Consider the following 24,631-nt stretch of genomic DNA (forward strand, 5'->3'; position numbering starts at 1 on the left):
AACTTTGGTCCCAGAAAAAGATCACAAGACCCACGAATAATCATATTAAAATACTGTAAAATGACTAATTTTCACTGGGTTTAAATTTCACTGATTTACCATTTCAGGCATATTCAGTGGGTTTTAAATTCACGGTTTTATCATTTAGATAATGTGTTCTATGCTAAATTTTACATATTCACTGTGTTTTAATTTAGCGCATTTTTCCAGTCAGCGAAATAAGCTAAATTAAAACCCAGTGAATAATTACCCCCTTTACAGTATCTTAAAAATAGCAAAATTCGAAAATTAACAAAAATGTACTTCGAAAGGCGTATTCTCATGCAAATCATTGATATTATTTGTCTCCCGATATGGTCGCGATCAATCATCCCGGCTCTTGGATTACAAGTGGTTTGAAATACGTGCCCAGTTTCTAGTGTCAGGTGACACACGTCACTTGTTCCCATCTAGATTGGAAGCATATGACCATTTAAGATCGCATGAGCTTGTAGACCATGCCAGAAATGAACGGCAAGGTTGCCATAATAACTGGAGGTGCTGACGGTATTGGAGAGGCCTTGGCCAACGACTTCTTGAACCGTCAAGCGAAGGTGAGTTCAACTAATATAAAATATTAAACTCCTTAAACTCCTAAGTTGTGGTACTCGCATTCACGTATAGAAATAATTAGACATTTGACCATTATTTTCGCTACTTTGACCTATCATTTTTGACACAATGTAGAATGTACAATTCTGGCCGCTGTTGTTGTCACTAGTACTCGCCGATGACCTGAAACAAGGTCATCTGTACTATAATTTATGGGGACTACCCTATGTTCCGACACCCCTATGTTCTGAAACACAGTATACTTGCTTCAAACTTAATTTGACTCGCTCTCATGCGGCCACAAGTGATTATAATGCACATGGTACCCTGCGTTACCTTTGACTGCTATGACCTGTAACCAGGATGTCCTGTTGGTTAATACTGAGAATACTTAATTTTTTCCCTCAGGTGCTCCCTGTTTGAGGGCGTGATCGCCTGGGTCAAAGGTGAGACCAACATGTGGTCTTTTGATTACTACGAGCGGCTGTGTACCTGTGTGTTTATTCTGTGTGTATTTGGATGTTCTAATCTTGGTGTTTTTCCAGTGATTTCTCTAGGTGCAATCTAAATACAGTAGGTGTGTCTTGTTTACCTGAAATTTGCAAGAGTTTGAGCTGGCCAGCATGTTAGTTTTTTCATGTGGTTGATTACTGGCATGTTGATTTCCCATTTTTGAGCCATATTTTCAACTTTGTTCATCATTTTCATATAGCAATCTTGTCATATGTTAACATTGTCGTCTATGGAAATTTAATTAGTGGTATGTAGTAAACCGGAGTCCGTCCATGATGCCCGAATATCCATAAAGGCGGGATCTTGCATATCTGTATTGGATAATTATCAGAGAATTATCAAACAATGTTGCCCATTGTATCAGTCTAATATTTCGACAATTATTTGACAATACCGGTGTGTACTGGGAGTGTTTCCAACCTTAAATCCTCCGATAGCCTAAGTATCGAAGTTTTAGATCGATATTAGATCGATAATTATCGGAGAATGATTTTACCCTTTTTATGAAAGTTGTACTTATATTCATCAGTCGCGGGATTTCAAGGTTGCTGTTTATATCCAGTAGCACCTTTCCAAATTTATCTACGTTAATTAAAATCATTTATTTATTTATTATGCAAGAGATAAATAGGCACTGAATTTGGCATTCCGTTGTGTTTGCATAAGTTTTTGAGATTGGCAAAAAATACAAAGGTTGCACACTATCTCTTTACATTCCCATATTGTGTATTTTCGGCTAACATTCTTTGTTTACCTCCACACGTTATACGTTTTCTATCAATCTAAGTCATTGATAGTTCTCAGAGAATTATCGGAGAATTCCTTGTTTTAAAAGAAAACACATTACTCAGCTGTAGACTTCGTCTAATATTGATCTAAAACATCATGAATTATCAGATAATTAATTATAATTCAAATGTACAATAGGCCGGCTTCTTCTAATGCCAGGAGCCGGGATATTGAACAAGGCCATACTACCTGCAAGTTTGAATCATAATTTACCGTTCAATGTTAAATTCCATGTTAGACAACATTTACATCAGAATTCCACATTTGATTTTTTTAATCTTAAAATTTTTGCCCATTCTCCCATAATTATCTTATTGTTAGATCGATATCAGAGAGGGATCTACATGAGCAATACGTCGGAGTATGGTATTTTAATATTTATCAAATTTGAAGATAGCCTTGAGTTGCAATCATTAAAATCAACGGGTACTCGTGATTTGATTGAAACCGAAATTAAGTTCATAGTTGAATAAAGTAATCCAGATCCAGATTTTTTGTATAAGGTTGATCCCATAAAAATCACTTTTTATTTGACACTGTGTTTATTTTTTTTAAAGCTAACACATTTACTCTGATTTTCGGAGGCAAATTATACCCTTTATATCTCAAAAATAAATCTCCCAGATTCTACCACCAAAATTGACCAAATTAATTTCTATGTTTCTGCTTAGTTTATAGCATGTAAATTTGACAGCTTTGTCTTACTATTTAATTGCACAACCAGTATTATGTAAGTAGACTGATTGCGTTGAACAGTGAAAAAAACATGTTGCTTTGTTCTACCATGGGGAGGTGTATTTGTCCACATTTGGCTTCCGAACCCAGTGGTACATATTTCATTGAAAATTTGGCACATTCAGGCGGGCTCAGGGTTTATTGGATGATCGTCGACCATAAAAGTACTGAACAACGCAAGTTAGGTCTCCCCGAGTACAAGTTGTCAGAGGTCCACACGAAGACTGTCAGGTACATAGTCTATTGTTGATCTACACGTTTGGCAATAAAAACAACTATTTTGCGTCTGTAGCTTGAAAGGATACTGCGCGTCTGAGAATATTGTTTAACATTGTAAATCTGAATGTACTATTGCCGACAATGATCACAAAACACCTCCATGAAAGCCCATGACCAGAAGAGTGGAAAGTATTCAATAATCCGGCATATTTATTCTTTTTAATTGTAAAGAAATGTAACATTGTGTTACAAACAGTGAGCGTAGGATACTATTTGAAGAAGAATAATGATATTTTTCTTATAGTAAAGAAATAAAAATACAGTGAAATGTCAAAAACGTTTCTAAAATTTCGTAGGCGTCAGAACCTATTATCATCTCAACAAAGGGTTGTCGGAATATAGGGGTGTATAATTTATCACCTTAGTCATGCGAATGACGTTTCGTGATTTGCATGGGGACTCGGTGAGCATAAAACACGTCACACACAAAACATTTTTTAATTAAAATATGTTATTGTATTTCGTGTTTCATATGTCTTGTATTATAATAACAATGGTATAACACCCAATGTAAATACCTTTAAGGTAGCGAATAATTTATTGGCATGACAAATGTAAACACCTATAATAGGGATAAAATTTACAACATATAATCTATACATTTTTGGAAAGCCCCTGACTTGTACCTTTTTAGTATTACAATTTTGTGAAAATTGCGCTTGTTTTAGCGTCTCTTGATTCTGAGATTCAGCGGGACCACGGTTACTTTTTAGTAACCGTGGTGGGGCTGATAATTAACTAACGTGAACAAATGTCAGCTGTACGGTTATTCATGCAACCACAAACTTCACACTGTTTTGAAGCAATAGTCATGAAGCTTAAATCAGTATTTCTATTTTTTTACATTTCTGTCTTTCTAAAAATTAGAAATTTCTAGCATGTTTTTGGTGTTAAAGTTAGTGTATACCAGTGGGTTACGTGTTGGTTGTGAAATAACGCCATAGAACTTCCCCAAAAATGTAAATACGGACATGAAGCCAACATATTGGAGAGTCAGAAAAGCCAAACAGTGCCATGGTAGCGCTACTCACTAAAACGCCATTTAAAATTAGGCCAACTGTATTTGTCAGAAACCGAACACCGAGAAATCTGCACTTTTATGATTTTAAACTTCAAAGAAGGTCAGCTCCCATTTTAGCAGCAAAATGTATATGTACTAATAGTAAATAAAGTAATTTGAATGTTTTTATTCACGAAAAATTACGAACTGACATTTATATATGTAACAAACTTTATAATTTGACCGTTTTCTTTCACGCTATGAAGTTTTGAGACGGTCTGTGCCCATAACGAACGGTGACGTCACTCATTACAGCTGGGATTATGCAAAGTAGGCGGTTCTGTTTGCAACACAAATACTACACTGGGCAGTTGAAGTGTTTGTCAAGACCCCCCCCCCCCCCCGCGCGAGCAAACTTGCGCAGAATTCAGTGGAAATGAAATGGCGGGTCTTTGTAAGTGCGGGTTTGGGAAAATGAGTCAATTTTCAACACGAGAATATTGTTGATCAGCCGGCGAGTTCGTTTTTGTTGGACTTGTTATTTCCAGGAGGGACCTTTTACAGCGTCCTTGCAAGTTTAGTTTTCATTTTACCAGCATAACCTAAAGCGATTTTCAGACGAATTCGAAGTGTACACCGTCCCATCTCACCCAATTGTACGTTTTACAGTACATTTATATGCACCTGTTTTGCAAGTACGACGAACATTGGTTTGACTTTGGTTAGTAACAACCATCAGCAGCTAAATTCAAGTCCGTTATGATCGCCAATAATCGCGACTGACATTGACATTGAAGCTAAGCGTTGATGACAAAACCATGGTAGTAAATAGACTCATACATTTTATTTTACAGGGAGTGTTTATTATCGACATCAACGAGAAGAAGGGACAAGAAACGCTAAACTCTCTTAAAGAAAAGCACGGCGCTGGACGAATTCAATTCCGAAAATGTGACGTCAGAAACACAGATGAACTTGAAGGTAAATAAATGAAAGTAACACATACATAGAAAAGTATATATTGAATATAATTAATGTCAACAGTGTTTTAATTGTTGCCTTCGACTATTGTTGTATTTGACACACGGTACTAAGTTATATTTAACTCTCATGAATTCAATTTATATACATTTGCCAACAGCTGTTTTCAAAGACTGCTTGGACCAGTATGGTCAATTAGATATTGTTTGTAACAATGCAGGTATTCTCAATGAATATACACGTAAACTGATGATAGATATCAACTTGGTAAGTGTCGTCGTAATGTGTTAGTATACACTATTGAACATGTTGATATCTTAATTGACAAAACTGTTTCTCCAATGAACAGTGTATATTTCAGATCGACCGCTGTATGAGCCTCGAGTTCGAATGTAGCCTTCGGGATTTCTTATTAACACAATAAAACTTGGGTAGTGTTACATCTTCGATATCCTATAAAAGTCATATTTATGAAGATAATTGCTCATAAAATTATTAGAAAAGTTAATCAGTCAATTCAAACTCGAAAGCAGCACGTTTTGTGTATATACAATCCCAAATAAAGTCAAATTTATTTAAGGTTTATACCCAAGTACGAAGCAGCACAAGCGGTTTATGCGATCTGTGGCGTACTTGGTTGTTTTTTATTTGTGGTGAAACTTTATCAATTGTTTGTATGTGTTTTGGAATGTTGTTTCAATAATCTTTTTCACACGCATTGTGTATGTAATACAGAGCGTATATCGAACACGACGTTGTACATGTCATTCTGTGACGTTGTGTGATGAAGTATGCATAGAACCATTAAGTTGAAAAAGCAATGTATTATTTCAGACTGCTGTCATAGAAGGAACATACCTTGCCGTGAAATACATGGGAACACAAAATGGCGGAAAAGGAGGTGTTGTAGTCAATAGTGCGTCAATATCTGGTGAGATGTAACAACATTTTTCTAAGTCGTACAGATACATAAAGTGTAGTACAATACTGTTATGCATTTTATACACTAATTTGAATTAACATATGATTTATTGAATTATATTGGTGTTAGACTGGCAAAGTCGGGATATCTTTTTGTTTAATTGTAAATTTAGCCTTTTTAGCGTGATCGCGGTCACGCTAGTTTTCGCGATCACACTAAAAGACTTATCACAAATATATTTTGCTTTTCGACTACATTGATGTTTATCTGCTATTGTTTTTATTAGGTTTGCGTCCCCAGCGTTTAGCCGCTGTATATTCAGCAAGCAAGCATGGAATTGTTGGATTCACACGAAGTGTGGCGGTGAGTTTGACATACTAAATATAAATTGTTAAATCAGAAGAATTGGAACAAGACCACTAATAAATTGTTGTTCCTTTTTATTCTCAAAAGCAGTTCTGTAATTAAGAAAGTAAGCTTGCACATTTTTTTCAGGTCAGGTTATATGTATATGTGTTTAGACCATATACAAGTCGATAGTGGTATGACTTGCATGTTATATGTAATCCGGTAAACAATTTCATCGCGGTTTCATTTGATTTCACTCAAAAAATCCGCGGCCACTTCTTAGAGCTGGTGACCTCAATAGAATATGATTGATTGTATATGAATAACTATGTACAGATCTAGAGTTTTGAATTAGTTATATCATACTAAATGTTTTTAGTATTGTTTTTGGGGTTGCAAGAGTGATCTTCCTTTATTTTCTACATCGATAGGATAACATATATTTACATTTTGCAGTTTGAGCCAGACGTTGTAAGCAATGGAGTTCGTGTTGTTGCTATATGTCCGAATCTTATCGACACAACACTGGTTCCCATTGCCTTGGAGAAAGGGGTGAAATACACAAAGGAATTAAAACAAGATATAACAGCCAGGCCAGTACTAAAGTAAGTATTATGTATATGCTTTGAATAAAATGAACATTCCGTTTAAACATATGACATATGTATGCTTGGTCAATCACAGTGATTATTACTAGTATAAAATACTAATAACAACAACAGTCTGTGTACAGTTACGATTGACTGTGGTAAAAAAATGAATTATGCAAGGGTGGTAAAAAAAGCTTACCCACGTGTTTAAATTTATTAAGTAATATTATTATGTGAATAATACACATCATACAAAAGGTAGGTTTATTTAAACTTATCATTAGTGATAATGAAGATTAAGGTGAAAACGTGGTCAATGAAAAATGCTGTAATATTACATGAATATACAAACAAATTATTCGGCGAGTATTCACTCAGTATTTCTTAGTTATTTTATTAATTCTCGTATAACCATGATATACATTGAGGATATTCGTGCTGAAAAAAGAAGAAGAATGTAAAAATATTATTTCTAATTGTCTGTCTAGCGTAGAAACATGACACAAACAATGTAATTGGATGCAGTTGGATACTGATATCATCAACTTAGCATATATTTGTATTAACTTTAAAATTTAAATAAAGTAAATAAAAAATAGAATATGGAGAGATAATAATAATATATGGGAAATGTATCTGCTGCATTGTTGTTGCAAACTTTTGTTTCTTGTTGTTACATTAACTCAAATGTTGGTGTGACTAGATTCAAAATGTTCTGAGATGGGAAATCAAAGTTCAATCCATTATGCCTGCCGAACCATGACAAAAAAGAACCACGGGAATAGAGTTTTTACTCAAAATCCGAGATGGCGACAAAACCACATGACTGATCAATATTATTTTTTGTTTTGTTTGTAAAAAGCTTTGGCCATAAGTACTAGACGCACATATATTTCAAGTCGATTGATTAAAGCACTCGTGAAAAACAAATGCTCAAATGTATGTAATGTTTGCCAAATTTCTGAGTAGTTCAGAGATAAGTGACCACTTCCTTCAAATCAATGCCTACAGGATGACAAATCTCATAATTGCTGGTGTTCTGGGGTTTGGACGACTAAAACATTCTAAAAAGAATTATTATATATAATCAATCGTATTTGTACTATTAAAAATACAACATATCTTTTATTATTACATAACATTTATTTGATTCAGATAATCACCGTAATAAACACATAACAAGTTTTATTGATGATGCACTTTCCACCAATAATTCCAAATGAAGACTAAAAGATTATTTATTTTTATAAATAAGTAGTGATACTCCAACAGCTAGGACTGATTTATATTACTTGACTAGATTGATCACATATATATCATGTCACATATATGCATATACTTTCACTTCACTATCTAAATCAAGATGGTCGAATAACCGCCATTTTAGGCAATTCATCGAAATGAAGCATTTCTGCCATCCAATAACCAGAATATACTTGGATTTTTTCAAACTTTGAACGAAACGGTGGGCTTGAACATTATGAGACCTTGATACAAGTCGCCTTGTTTTGTAGATCAAAATCAAAATGGTCGACTGGTGACCATTTTTTGTCAGTGAATCACTCTTTAATGACCATGTTTAGTTACAGCTTCAATTATTCGGTTGCAATTATCGGGATTGCACCTGTTCTACTGGGAAACTAGAATTATCACGCCATTGTTAACTATTTACCATTGTTGACAGTTTTGATTAGCGACTTGTTTTAAATCGATTTAACAGTGTTTAAGACATGCTTTCTTGTAAGCGTTTAGACGACAAATATGCCCAGCTATTAATTAAGCTATTAATTATCAAAATTGTATTCTATAAACATTCAGGATTGTACCGAAAAGAAGAATCACTCAAACCTGATATATTACCAAGGAGTGTAATATGCATATGAAATTTGGTTGCCATGGTTGGATAGTGGCAACAAATGCTTTTATTTTGTTTAATTTAATTCAACCAGTATCAGCAAGATAATCGAACCTAATCTGTTGGTGTGTTTTTAGGTTAAGTGACGTCACATCGACAGTGGTATGCCTTATTGAAGACGACAGTGCGAATGGAACAACTAGACTTATAAGAGTCGGTAAAGATCCAGAAGACATATGCCCCCCAAATATCGAATAATCGATTGAATGGTTCTCAGTTGGATGTTTCACCACACCATATGTTTCCATTATGTTTTAATTTACAAATAACATATTAACTTTTTGTAGTTTCTTGTTTAAACATGCAACATACATGATAATGAATACTTACTTGTAAAGTGGTAATATCCATTGACGGCGAAATGCTCCAAAATACTGTTTATTGTAAATGGCCACGTGATACTATTTTCTAAGCAAAAACAAAGTTGCCATTAGAATATTACTTAAAATAAAAACAAAGTTAGATAATATTACACATGTCTACATTTCCATAAACATTATACAGTTTGAGTAATGCATATGTAATGCATATGTAGTTGATTCACTTTTCAGTCGCCATGATACTTTCTAATCCATGGTTCATTTTAACATTAGATACTTGGTGTTCAAGTGCAGGTTATTTGTTTCGTGTTGGAACAAACTAAAACTAGCACATGCAACTTCTTTGACTTTATCGGGATTCCATAGTACTCATATTAGTGTGCATTTCAAATGGTTTTGTTTATTCTTGTATGCTAAAACTGGAGGTGTACACAATTAGTCTGCAATCGACTAAAATGACTAAAACACATTTTCATTGGTTGACCTGCTGTTAGCTTATGTAGCGAGCTCGCTGTACCTTGTGTATTTTTCGACACATTCCAAGACTCCACAGTTAACATATGTGCTGCACATTTGCGAGAATGCAATCACATATGCTTGGCAATTACCGTGTTGTATTTTCCTAAAGCCTTTTTTATGACTCAACACGTCCAAATGGGGTTGCAGTATAATGCAGATCTTTTTAGAAAGCTACTTCATTGGTTTCTCATTTCTGAAGGTTTCTTTCTTGTTGTACAACCTAGATTATTTTCAGACTCTCAGAAAGTGTTGTTTCAACATATCATGTACCTCGCATGTATTAGGTAATTAGTTATACTGAAATTCAAGTCCTTTGACAGTTATAATCTTTATTGCAGTCTTTAAATCTCCTCGATCCATTCATATTGGTTTATCTGTTAAGTTACTTATAACATTAGACAATTTTGATTCATGACTGGAGCATAGGGTCTATGAGAGGTATCCTCGCTCTCTAATTCCTTTATGTATTCAAATTCGGTGATGTATTGCAGTAATCGCCATGCCTGCCACATGAAAAATTCACACTTCTGTATTGGAATAAGCTCTTCGCAAACATTGTTATTATTTATACTTGCGAATAGGAATTCCAGTTGGCCACACGGTGAGGTCCATAATTTTCTCAGAGTAATCTCACTTTCAATAAGAAATGAAGAGTATGTGTGGAGCTTGGTTTTAAGTTTTTCATAATTACCTTGCACATTAAACTGCGTTTTAACAAAGCGTTGGATATCCTCAGTTGATGCTATCGTATCAATTGTTTTCTTTTGTAAACTTTTGGCAACAATCCCCTCCCTGCCTTTTGTTGTGAGACTTTGCAAGTTGTTGCCACACTTTGGTAGTTTGAATGCTATGCTGCACTTTGTGTTATAACGACACCATAGTCTCAACCACCATCGGACTTGTGCGCTATATGTGTTATGCGGTCAGTTAAAGACGGCAAATTTGCTACACTTAAACATTACTCACTGTCATGTGATTATGGCGAACCTGGTGGGAAGCATTGTATGCAGAATCTGTGCAAGGTCATCGTGAATGATGTGACCCGCGATTAGCTGGGGACACGTCAATGACCCCAAGGTCAGAACTTAGCGGGAGAGATGAACGGCGCGGGAAGTTTTTGGGACAATTGGCAGGAAGGACAGTGAGGCAACGGAGACACCGTGGTGAATAGTGAGTGTAGGACAGGCTTATCGTGGCCTGCACATCACATGGTTTGTAAGTTCTGCGACCAGTGGTTATAGGAATTGAATCGGACTTGCTTGTGAAGTGCAACTCACTGTGTGAAGTCTTGCCGTGCGTAGCGCCACGTACTTAGGCCCGTATTTTTTGGGGGGTTTTGGGTTCAGGGTGTTCAGTCGAACCCCCTAAATTTTGGAAGTGAATATAATTATGATAATAGATTAGTACATATTAAAACAAACAGTATTAATTCAAATAATTATCATCGTTTAAATTACTTGTCTCAGTGAGGTAACTATCAGACTCAGTCGAAATTGCATAGTAATGAGAATTTTCGTGTCAATATCAATCGTGAAGTAGTGGTGTTGGGTGAATGTTGAAAGCTTCCATTATGCTGTGTTTATTTCAAGCGTTGTATCTCATATTGGTTGAAATTATTTTAAGTGAAAAATAGCCGGTACCAGAAAACATGTTATATAATGCTTAAACGATTAGAGTAGACCGGAAGACTTACTTTGGCAACCCACAAACAAAAGATCTCCTGTTCAAATCACTACTACTCATTACGCAGGATGTCAGTGCTCAGAATATGTCAAAATACAACAATTTAAGGTAGCGAGACTATTATTTGTGTTGAAAATTACGATTTTCACATTTATTTATTAATTGATGAAATGCACTATAAACTTTCATGTGATAAAGTCAACATAACATAGAATGTTATGTAAGTTGGTTGATTTTCTGAAAGGAAGCAAGGCAGCCTCAGGAGGGTTTTCCAAAATCAACAACACAGGTTTAATCTGTGTGCCTATAAGTTTCAAAGATAAACTCAAGACAAAGCAATGTTAGGATGTGTTATCAGTAGCTATCTGACACACAATGAGTGTTTCCAAACATTTGAGTGGTTTGTCTCCGCCCCTGTTTGTTTCACAGATTAGTCATTTGCATATGAATGTTTCAGACACAAGGTCACACAGCCACTGAAAAAAATCATTGATTTTGGTGTTTTCATATGCCGAATTTATCCAATTATAGCTATCCCATCCCTTTATTTTTTTTGGTTTCCAATAGCCTTACACATTTGGATGTCCCTACACATGTTAAAGCAGACCTTGATGGGAAAACAAATTGATTGTGCCGATAAACAAGCTTGAAAATCTTTGCTGTTACTTCATGGACGTTTTCTAGGAGTTTATGTTTTTCAAAATACAAGGTCTTTAACAAAAAATAACGTATACTTATTGTCGTCGGATTAACACCAAATTTTCACAGCTTTGAGGTGACAGTGAGAGAAACTTGAATGTGTCCAGACAAACTATTTCATCGATTATTTACCAACGAGTTGTGGTTTGAGTTGGGGGCAATGCGACTAAAACAGTAATTGAAATTCAGCAAACTATTTTTTTAAAACGCGTTGCTTGAATAAAACTGACCAGACACATTCAATTTACCAGACTATTGAACAACTAGGAAAAGTGAAAAAAATACTTCTTATCGCCAGCATAAATGCGTAATTATTTTTTTTACAGAAAAAGTAATTTTTCACTTTTGGTTGAGTAACGTGTCGTAGAATGCAGATACGGGCATGCAAAATACACTTGTGAAAAGCTTGAAGTCTGGCGATTCTAAAAATATATACTTTCCCGGGTCTATTTGTAGTCATTTAGTCACAATTAGAAGATGAAAACAAGTATGCAAATAATAGTCCCGCTACCTTAAGTCTTTTCATACCAATTTAGTAGGATATAGTAGCAAAGCAAGTGTTCCCTGCCCGCAGTCATCTGTAATTTACAACATGTTCGTATTTGATAAATTTTGTTTCACACTAACCACTTGTTTTTTTTTTTACTATTCAACACTTCGCTGAAAAGGAAAATGATAGTATGGGGAGTGGCAAGGCATGATAAATAAGGGTTCTTGATACGATAAGTGACACACTATACATTACATCTAATTAAACACAAAATATAGTATATGTTAGATATACTGTGAAATTCAGAAAATACAAATCCATTCTTCAGATGGAAATGAAATGTTCAGGGAAGCTACTTGAGATTAAATCTATTCACAAACGCATCAGGCAAAAGTATCATGTATTCGCTACAAGATAAATTAATCAGTATTTTCATGTCAATCATTGTAGCCTTTTGCCGAAATAGCAATCAATTTGATTTTGTTTTTGACAGAGACCAAGTAGAGGCCAAAAGAAGGAGTAACCATTTGCTATTCATGACTGCACTGACGGGGTTTCAAGTATACTACTATGTCTCAGGATATACAAAAACAATGATTCTTATGTTATGTATAATGAAGTTTAATAAACTGTGAATACAGAAATGGTATGGTAAGTCAGTGTCAGATTTACACGTTCCATATTTTGGGTTGATATTGACGCACAGGATAACGCGGTTGGTATATTTCTCTGTGTTTTGTGGTCTAGATGATACACATATCCTCATAACCTAGCCATAGTAAAGATATATTCGTAACCAGGCTATACTACATATTTTCTCATATCCGGAGTATAGTACAGCTATCATCACGACCAGGCTATATTACAGATATCTTCATAACCTGTCTATAGTACAGCAAGGCTCATAACCAGGCCATACTACAGATATCCTCATAACCAGGCCATAGTACATATATCTCCGTAATGTGGCTATAGTACATATCTATTTAAATAGATAAATTCGTAACCTAGCTTCATAACTAGGATATAGTTCTGCTGTCGCTCTAGGATTAAAAGATAGCTGTTGAATAGTTTAAAACTTGACCTGCTGATCATGACTTCTCAATGCAATTGAATATGTGTTTTTTGTACATTTCATTTCATTTAATTTCCGTTAAATCTATTGTGTAACACATCGGACGGAGACGCCTCCAACCAAAAACAAGTATTTTTACTGAACAGTACTATTTCTTTCTGAGTGATATTTAGTTGTTAGCTACCCGGAATGTGGCTAAGAATTCATGTCTTACTTAATAGTATTATTTACTAGGTTTAAACTTAATAGGTTTAAACTCTTGGGTAAGCTGTTTGAATTCCCTGGATACTTTTTTCCCAGTCATATACAATTCGATGTTTAGAAGGAAAGCTCATTTTATTATAAGCATATCTACATTACTTTAGCACTGGCAAGCCTGCTAAAACTTGTTTCATTTCATTTGTGTATTTCGTCCCTTTCTCCAAGACAATGGGAACCAGAGTTGTGTCAACAACAGTCGGACCTATAGCAACAACACGAACTCCATTGCTTACCACGTCTGGCTCAAACTGCAAAAAGAGACATTAGTGTTTACATTTGTACTTTTTCTAGCGTTGTCTGATTATACTTGTATAAAAACATTTACGAAGTAAGAAAACTTACAGAGCTATTTCTGAGAATAAAACGAAACAGTGAATTGATTAGTGGCCTTGTTCCAATTCTTCTGATATAATATTTTTCATGAAGTATGTCAAACTCACCGCCACACTTCGTATGAATCCAACAATTCCATGCTTGCTTGCTGCATATACGGCGGATAAATTGTTTTTGGGCCAATTTTGGGCTCATTCTATATTTTGTGTTAGATTATAAATGTTTATAAGATGGTTATTATGCACATCTTGTATATATGGCCAGCCTGCTATAATTTACGTACGCGAATTGTACTGTTGATCTGCAGCGGCTCGGGAATCGTTTTGATTGGTTAATATTAATGAACTATGCCCCCTACGAAATAAATGTTGATTGGTTAATGTTAATGAGTTACGCCACTTATGGCAAACGGTCTTTCAATCCTATATTCTGGAAACATTACTTGCTGACATTCATCACGCATTTACCTTTAGCACGGTACTTTGAGCAAAACTTTACTGGCTGCTTGAAGCATTGAATTGACGCATCGAACTCCAATTGCCACATGTTAGTTGTAACTGCGACAGCAATATTGGCGACTGACTACGTATATCTCACTTTTTTTAATCGTATCGTAATGATTCACTCCTCATTTTTGCATATGATTGATGACGGAAAGACATTCAGAATGTCGAAAATGTTAATACTGCGAAACATTTCAAGAACAAGTTTTCGTTGATTTAAATATGCAATGTTATCATTTGACTTGATTTGACAGGAAGAACACTTACTGTCCGGTCAATACAACCCTTAACGACTTACTTCCTAAAGTAACACTAAATGTGGGGGAAAATACATATGCGTAAGATAGATGATATGTTCATGTGTATTTCCTGGTAAAATTGATTTAAAATCGATTAGATACCATGTGAACATCAATGAGATGTATAAGTGGTTAAAAAATTGAATTTATCACAGGCCTTATCAATATAGCAGATAAACTGTTTCATTGGACATTCTGCTTCTTATTCGAAAGAGTGTGAGTAATGGAATACCAGTAAGAACAACATTTGAATCTATGTTGTTGACATTATTGCTGAAATCAGTGACCAACTTGATATGTTCAAGTATGTACAGAAGTGATAATTCGCACTCACATAAGGTACACGCTTTTTGTATGTGTGTTGAGAGCATAAAAACACATAAAACACAGCACATTCTCCCTCCGCCATCTCATATTCATTCACTCATACAAACGCACATGAACATGTGTATAATTATGCTAACCCTACATTAAGTGTGATGGTCAAAAATGCACGACTCAGAAAAATCATTTGGAGAGGCATATTGAATTACAATGGGAGCAGGAGTGTTAGGGTGAGCGTTCAAGTTAAGGGTCAGGGGTCTCAAAGAACTCTTTCCCAACTTTCCCCGCCATGGCTTTCACATAAAACCCCACATTTTTTTCTTCAAATTTTAATATGCAAATAGGATATTTCAAATTGGTCAATGATATCCAAGTCACGCGCTGCTACAGGTCTGGTCAAATTGTTTGAGAACAATGGCCAAAAATCAACGTCAACCTACACGTATATATTCACACATTGCGAAAAAGAAATTTGCAAGTAAAGATATCGACATGTTTAATAGTGTATACTAACACATTAGGACAACACTTACCAAGTTGATTTCTATCATCAGTTTGCGTGTATATTCGTTGCAAATACCTGCATTGTTACAAACGATCTATACACATATTTGTCATGTTGAATGTAGCTTAGTACCGTGTGTTGAAGACGTCAGAAATTCGACCACAGTCAAAGGCAACAATTAAACACTGTTGATATTCATTATATTCAATATATATCTTTCTGTGTATGTGTTAATTATATTTATTTACCTTCAAGTTTGTCTGTGTTTCTGACGTCACATTTCCGGAATTGAATTCTTCCATCTCCGTGCTTATTTTTAAAAGAGTTTAACGTTTCATGTCTCTTCTTCTCGTTGATGTCGATAATATACACTCTCTGCAAAATAAACGCAAGTTTATGTACTACCATGCTTTTGTGTTCAACGCGTAGCTTCAATGGCCTATTCACTTGCGTGCTTAAAAAGTATTTACATTTGGTTGTATACATATGAAAAAAAGAAACACAATAATATGTTATTTCTTGTATGACGCGTTTTATGCTCACCTCAAATCACGACATTCATCCGCCTGTCTGGGATTAATACATTATAATACAGATGATCTAGTTTCAGGTCATCGGCGAGTAACAAAAATCGCGGGTATCAGAGTCAAATGACCAGAACTGTACATTCTACTTTTTGTCTAAAATGACAGCAGGTCAAAGTAGCAACAGCAGTGGTAACATTTCTAATCATTTTCTGACGTGAATGCAAGTACCACAACTCAGAAGTTTAGAAGAAAAGGTGGGGAAACGTAGATTTTTATATCTAAACAGCGGTTTAGGGTGTATCTTGAAAGGAATGATGACATAATCTTTATAACGATTCGGGATCTTACTTTGTCTCCCACTACGTGTAGTTGTTTGTTTAACTGGTGAGCATTGTATAGTTGTACATTCTGTTTGCTGTGATGGATTGTTTGGATCGATGACTGACACTGAAGGTGACTCTATTTGTACTGGCTCAGGTGAAATCTCACTTTGTAGTGGTGGTTTCTTGTCACTCTGATCTAAGCATATTAATTTCCGGTTTCTTCTATAAAAGTGACCATCTTCTGATTCAATTAAGTAGGAACGTGGACCAACCTTTGCCACACATGAGCCTCGTTTCCATGGCTGTTTAGGCCTCAGTGGTTGTAATCTTATTGGGTCACCTATAACTAACTCTGGTAAAGGTTTGGCATGTTTGTCATAAACTGCCTTTGCCTTTTGCCTTTTGATTTTGATATTTTCTGGAACCCTGTCTACTATTTGTGGTTTAAGTAAAGCTTCAGCTGTAAGAATTCTGGTTCTAGTTCTTCTGGACATCAGTTTCTGTACTGGACCTAAACCATTCACATCGAAAGTATTTCTCCATTCGAGTAAAGCTAATTGTATATCTCTGTTGTTTCGTTTAGCTTTTTTGATTAGCTTCTTTGCAATTTTGACTGTGGACTCAGCTTTGCCGTTACTTTGGCTGTGCAGTGGAGAATTGGTTGTATGTTTGAATTCCCATTTATGTACGAAAGAAGAGAATTCATCGCTGGTATACTGCGGACCATTATCTGTCATCATGTCAGCGATTCCATGTCTTGCAAAATGAGACTTTGTCGCATCGAGAAACTTTGACGACGTGGTGTCTTCAAGGTGATCTATCTCAAAATAGTTACAAGTACTACACAACTTTACTTTCTCTGTGATTTCCCCTATCATGCCTGGTCAAAATAGGACATCACATGCTCTTCGAACACAGGCATCTGGTCCTAAATGGCTGGTATGTGCTCTTGCGATTATCTGTGGACGCATTGAAAATGGTATTATGACTTTCATACCCTTGTATAGAACACCATCCTGAGCAGTTAGTTCATCCCTAAAGTTCCAGTATCCACGGATACAAACTGGGATTTCCTTGCGTGAATCTGGACATCCGGTCATGACTGTATTCATGAGCGTTTGTAATGAGGCAACAGCTGATGTACAGGATTTGACTTGTTCGTGTGTTCCCTCAGATAAGCGCATATATTCTACCTGTTTGATATCAGCGATTTCTTGAAATATTCTGGAATATTGTCTTCTTGTAGTCCTGCTGTCTGCTCATACGCTCTGCTTAACATATCAGCGATGTACATCTTGGATCTTGGTAACTATTCAATTTGCAAGTTCTTTGCAAACGTTCTGGCGCTGAATGTAATGATTTGTGGAAGATCGGAACCAATGGTTTATGGTCTGATTCCACAGTGATTTTATCACGACCATGCAAGTATTGGTTGAATCTGCAGCAAGCAAAGACTATTGCCAGGCACTCCTTTTCAATCTGCGCATAATTTTGTTCAGTTTGTGATAATGCTCTGGCGGCAAATGCAACTGGCTGCCCATTCTGCATTAGAGTGGCTCCTAATCCAGATTGAGACGCATCGCACTGTATTGTGACCTCTCTGTTCACATCATAATACTTGAGTACTGGCGCAGAACTAATGAGCTTCTTTATGTCAGAAAATGCTTCTACTTGTTGACTTTCCCAGACAAACTCAACATTGTGCTCTATCACTTTGCGAAGTGGTTCACATATCTCTGAAAGCTTTGGTAAAATCTTGATATATAGTTAACACAACCCAACATGCGCTGAACTCTCTTGTCAGTCGGTGCGGGCATGTTTACAATGACAGAAACCTTTTGTGGATCAGGTTTCAACCCTTCACTCGTAACAAGTTGTCCCATATATGTAACTTGTTCACTTCTCAGCCTGAATTTCTTTTTATTCAGCTTGAGATTTACTTCTCATGCTCGCTCAAACAATTGTATCAAATTCTTGTCATGGTCTTCTAGTGCTTCATCCATGGTTTCTCCACAACCAAAACACAGAATATCATCTACTATAGCTTCAGTACCTTCAAGTCCTGCAAGAACCTCATTATGACGCCATTGATATTCTTCAGGGGCACTGCTAATTCCTTGAGGCAACCTTAGATAGCGATATCTGCCAAATGGTGTCCAAAATGTGGTGAGATGTGAGCTCTCTTCGTCTAATTAAAAATTTAAAATCTTTGCATTTGTTAGTTTGGGTAGCAACTCATCTACTGTTGGCAATTGATATTTTGCTCTCTTTATAGCTTTGTTTAAGTCCCTTGGGTCTTTGCTAAGCACACCCTCAGCTTATCAGCTTTCTGCACTGCTACAAGGCTACTGATCTAATCTGTTGATTGTGTGACTTAGCGATGATACCTTGCCTTTCCATATCATCAATTTTTTTTTTGCTTTCAGTTTACCCTTTAGCGGAACTGGTACACGTCGTGGTACATGCTGTACTGGTTTGACTGTTGGGTCAATCTCTATACTGTATTCACCCTGTAAGCACCCCAATCCAGTGAAAATATCACTGTAACCGCTTAATATTTTCTCCATTGAAATTGGCTCATAATGCTTACTCTGCACCATATTTATTGATTTGTTTACACCAAGTGATAACCAACCCTTCTCAATGCATGTACTTCGATCTATGATGGGCCATGGTGCATTCTCAAATATATCAAACTGTATGTTACATTTAGGGCTATTCCCCCGACTGACGGTTAATGGATTTACAATTCTACCATTGTAAAGCTTAATTTTACTTTAGGAGGATCTCATTTTACACTCGCAACTTGCACAATACCTAACAAATCTGAATGTGACATAGTGCTGCAAGTTGCACCTGAATCTAATTGTACAGACATTTTGCAAGGATAATTTGTATGAAATATCATAGGAATCATAAATGCTGTATTGTTCACTTTGCTATTCACTGTACCCTTACGATGAAATGTGAATACAAAATTGTCAGATTCTTCATCTTGACTATCATGGTTTGCTGTGTGATGTACACATTTCTTACTTGGTTTTTGTTTTCCCCTCCAAGCTGATGCGAAGTGGTTTAGTTTGCCACATTTGTTGCAAGTTTTCCAAACGCTGGACATTTTGTCTTATCTCTCAAATGGCTCAAACTGCAATACCTGCATTTATCAATATTGCTTTGCTTCTTGACATTAGCTGATTTGCTATACATTCGTGATTTGCTCTTTTGTGTTGCATGCACTGAGTTGTCTTGTGTTTCTCCCATTGCACATTTTATTTGTTCTCTGTGCACAGTTCATTAGCTCTTATGGCTTCAATACACCTTTTCAAATCTGGAACTGGACGTTCACGTAGTAGTCTGTCTTTTGTATTTGAGTAACCATGACTAAACTGTCTCTTATCAAACTTTCATTTAGGTTATCAAACTCACACGATTTGATAGTTGACGTAGCCGCATGACATACTGATCAACTGTTTCATGTTCAGCCTGGTTTGCATATCCAAATTTCACACGCTCGAACAATAAATGTTTTTGTGGCAAGAAATGATCCCCTAACTCTTTTAGAATTCTTGTTGGATCTTTCTTATCTTCATTGGATAATGTCGTGAGACAATTCATAATTATGACACAATCCATACCCATAACACTACATAGTGCATCAGCCTGTATTGGTTTGGATTTATCTCCCGATTCTGTGGCAACAACATAGTATTCCCATGCCGATTTAAAGTGCTTCCAATTAGTTGACACATCACCCTTTACGTTCATGGGCTGTGGCGCTGGTATCTGGTATGTGGTCATTGCTATAAATAGATCGACTGCTTGTAAACACGTAAGTTGATCTATCAGTCGGAAATGATTTACTAACTGGCCTTGCAGTTGACAATAATGTTCAGTATCGTATTACTTGTACTCACTTAGAATCGAGTTAAATCGATGTACATGTGTTCCCGACTGTCCGGCTTGACTTTGTCTCAAATATGACGACTTTCTTTCAGACTTGTTGTATGGCGCGAATTCTAGAAACCTTTACGGAAGATCGTTCCATTCATCAATCTGCTCTCAGATCCTGTCAGTGCTGAGATGAATACTTGTCACTGGCTTCTTGTACTTCTGACACCATGTTATGCCTGATAGGCACGGTAGACTAAGAAATGACTCAGACTCACACAGTAAGTGTTAAATGGAGAACGCCATGTTTATTACAAGTGCCCCGAAGCATTATGGGTTACATCAAGTGACCTTAACAATGATGTAATCTAAAAGTATCCTACTAACAGCTATGTATTCATGGCGTTGATGATGTAAGTGATATCATGGAGCTAATAAGAAATGGTATGTTGTGAGCTGTTTTCCTGACCACTTAAAGGGCGTCCTCAACACTCCCGGAAGTGGTCAGACTCAGGCGTGAATTCAGTTACGAGAAGGAAAATCGAGATGGTTTTCATCCCACTGTTGGTGAAAAGACGTGGGTGCTGGCCTCGATTAGTTCATTGGTGGATGTGACGGGCCTGGTTGACATTGGGTGGTCATGATTACATGCTAATAGCGGGGTTCGTTCGAGAGGCTCGTCATGCACTCATGTGTGTCAGTCGTCCCAAATACATCCCTGACAATAAGTCGAGTATGCTTCTCAAATTTAATATATGACGTTCAGACATTTTGAAATCTAAAAATGTGTAGGTTTTTTTAGGGCGCCTTAATTTTTGCATAACGTCATTATTGACTACCCGACAAGACACTATATGGCAAACGTTGTATGATAACTACATTGTGTTTTATTCGAATGACCAACACGATTTTTTCTGATGATGCGATGCACTGTTTTGTACCAACAGGGAACTAAATTAGAAGCTCCACGTTGCAAGAAATTGACATACGATAGTCTTCTTAGATAATAGCGTAATGCACGGTGTTGGCTTGCGGAATTAACACCTCCAGTTAAAATGATAACAGCTGTGTACAAAGGAAACAACTCGGCGGACCATGCAAATTCCATTATCCATGACTCGCTACTGTCATTCCTGAAAGTGTGGAGTCGTGCTTTAATACAAATTGAACTCACCTTCGCTTGACGGTTCAGGAAGTCGTCTGGCAAGGCCTCTCCAATACCGTCAGCACCTCCAGTTATCATGACAACCTTACCGTTAACTTCTGGCATGATCTGCAAGTTATGAAACCGACTAGGCCCTCAGTGTAGATTTAAAGCACGTGACGTCCGTCACATGACACTAGAAACGGTTCACAGATGTCTCCAACTACTAATACTGCAAGAGCAATGATCGTTGGTACCATATCGGGGGGGGGGAGGTAATGCTGCAAATATGTTTTCTTGTCGATTTGCATTAGAACACGCCTCTTAAAGTCCATATTTGGTAAATTTCGATTTTTTTTTTACTTTAGGGCTATTTAGAGTTCAAATATTCTCACCGCGGGGAAAATATTTCCACTAAGGTGTAAATTAAAGTGAAAATTTCTGAAAATTGACATTATACAGAAAATAATTCTCACTGCGCTTTAAATACTTACATCGCAGTGAGAATTATTTCCACAGTGGTTTAAATATTCCCACCGTGGTGAGCATAAATTTCTAAATATTTCCACTGAGGTGTAAAATAAAGTAAATTTGTTGTAAATTCGAAATGAAGCCAACAAATACAGGTACAAATACTGTAATATTCAGGGAAATGTTACAGTTGCGTTCTGTATTACTGTCATATAACGAATAGTTCATAATATTTAATAACCTACCAATTTGAGTATTTCATTTTCACTAAAATTCAGAAATTGTACTGCAAAAATAAGTTAGGAATAAAATAGCTTCTTGTATTCCGAAAAATTCCGAAATAAGTATATTGCTAACGTTATATTTTATATAAGTTTCACCACTCAAAAGACTCGTGCAATTAGCAAAACTGTACATTTCTTGTGCACCATCCACATTTAATCTACCATTTAAAACAAAACAAACAAAATACATTAATTCACTTACAAATGAGCGGCTATGTTGGTTGCCAAAAACACCTCCAACTCCAAACCCCTTCTTGCATTAGTGTGGATGCGGGATCAGTTAAATCTAATATAAAGGCTACGTTGCTCAAGTGAATGTTTTTTATAATACATTTATAATGTAGGCATAAGACAATTTAACAATTTGAGTTATTTATTTTTGATAAACTTTCGCAATAATATGCGCTACCTTTTTAAAATATGTGTACGACAGTTTTTGTGCCGAACCACTTAGCCCACCTGTCGATTGATTCGACAGAATTTTCTTTGCCCTAATTCAATTAAATGCTCCTAATTTATATGATTATGAATAAACGCTTGGAAATTAACATCATCCTTTAGACCATGTTTAGCTTTAAGCCCTCAAATGTTTGTGGCTTTGCTTTCAAGCGTGACTCTAACCTGATACACCATCCAATCTGATACCACCTTTCACCTGTATTTTTTGCGTCTAAATTCCTAACACATACTTTGAATTGCCACACTACAAAGCCTATATATGACAGACAGTGAATTGAGCATTAAGATTGCTTTTTGTCAGCATCCTTTATTTTTATGTTTTTGTCATATTACCTCAAACCCTGCAAATGGGAGTGTACATGCAATCATGGGAAGAAACGGTGTGCATTGTGATAACTGTCATAAACGAGATTGACAGTTTCAACTCTAGAAGAACAGTGGGTTCTAACAGGTGTGCTTTCAATTTACATAACAAAGGGTGTTTACAACTTTTGAAGGAGAATAGGAATCTACCAGGTGTGCTGTTATTTGAATAACGAAGGATTTTTATGATCCACTGAGTTGCGCACGTGACACAGCTGCTAGCAAGGTCACATTCTGATTGGCTTATGTGGGAAACCCAGGTGGTGACACTGAATCATGCCTATAAATTGGACCGACTCAGGACAGTTGAGGTCGATAATTTCAACTTGGTGTCCGTCTTTTCAACTTGCTTTCCTATGTGTCCTGCTACGATACGATATTACAGGCTACAACCATCATTATGTGTGACTTGTATGAACTGCTCTGCGATCTCCTGCTTTCAGCGGTGCTGTCATGAATTTGTTTTCGCGTATCTGTTAACCGACTTAATTAACTGATTATTAGCGAATTGCTGTGTTATGTCTGTCATCGTGTAGGCCTATTTGAAGTTTTGGACGGAACTTGGCTCAGTGGTTTGGAACTAATTACAAGATACCGTCGCTATTCTGACATCCGTAGTTGTTAATGTAGTGAACGATTAATCAAAAGATATGACGTATTCAGTACTTAGTGTGATTGGCTTTATGATTGAAGGTTACACCTTAGAGTCTTTTTACTGCTTTGTAATTGGTCAGAGTTTTGAAAATGAATAAAGAGAGTTTGAGTTGGTCTTGGCGAATACTCCACGACAGGGCAGTCCTGGAGAGACTTGGGGCGAGCCTTGACGCAGTCCAGTCTTGGGCGAGTCTTGGTTCAGCCTTGCAAGAGTCTTGGGGATTTTTTCCCCAGGGCGCTGTGTCTGATAGAGTGCTCGATTGACCGACTAAGACGAGAGCTGAAACGTATTTCGTTGTGTGTGTCTTATTTGACTGTAAAGTATAAGTGACTTTCCCGATTCCGTACCTCAAGGGGACGAGATATAGAGAGACGAGACGAGTTCCCCCCTGACAAGTGTGGAGAACCCGAGAGAAAGAGATTTACCCCCGTGATACGTTTTGGATGAACCCGGGCAGGTGTTTAACGCATATTGACATCCTGTGAAGAAAAGCGAAATGGCGAAGGTGTGTCTTTCTTGTGAATCGAACTAACAGCTCCATGGCAGAGACGACTCAGAAACCGCGCTCGACAACTAACACCGTTACCAGTATGGCACCGATGAACGACGCTGAAGAGATGAAGACCTCTGAACCCCTTACGAAGGATGAGTACCGGATAGGACTGTATAATTAAGAATTGAGCGCCATTAAAGACAAGAAGATGAAAGAACGACCCGGCTAACGCGATGACAAGAGGAGACGCTTATATACTTTGACTTTAGCTATTTGCTTAGAGCACCGCTCGCTGGACACTGTAACTGACACTGTGTAACTCAAGGACGTTGAACTCTTTTCCAGAATCC

General features: G+C 36.6%; 1 protein-coding gene across 1 annotated transcript; it reads left to right on the forward strand.

Moving 5' to 3' along the window:
* Nucleotides 1–462: 462 nt before the first annotated feature.
* LOC102806368 (15-hydroxyprostaglandin dehydrogenase [NAD(+)]-like) lies at nt 463–9,135 on the forward strand. Its single transcript, XM_085491450.1, has 7 exons — nt 463–597; nt 4,766–4,888; nt 5,049–5,155; nt 5,723–5,819; nt 6,097–6,173; nt 6,615–6,763; nt 8,741–9,135. Exons 1-7 carry the CDS (start codon nt 498–500, stop codon nt 8,859–8,861), a joined length of 774 nt encoding a protein of 257 aa, XP_085347576.1. The 5' UTR covers nt 463–497; the 3' UTR covers nt 8,862–9,135.
* Nucleotides 9,136–24,631: the final 15,496 nt, after the last annotated feature.

The sequence above is a fragment of the Saccoglossus kowalevskii genome, chromosome 16 (assembly GCF_978046115.1).
Source record: "Saccoglossus kowalevskii chromosome 16, keSacKowa6.1, whole genome shotgun sequence".
Lineage (NCBI taxonomy): Eukaryota > Metazoa > Hemichordata > Enteropneusta > Harrimaniidae > Saccoglossus > Saccoglossus kowalevskii.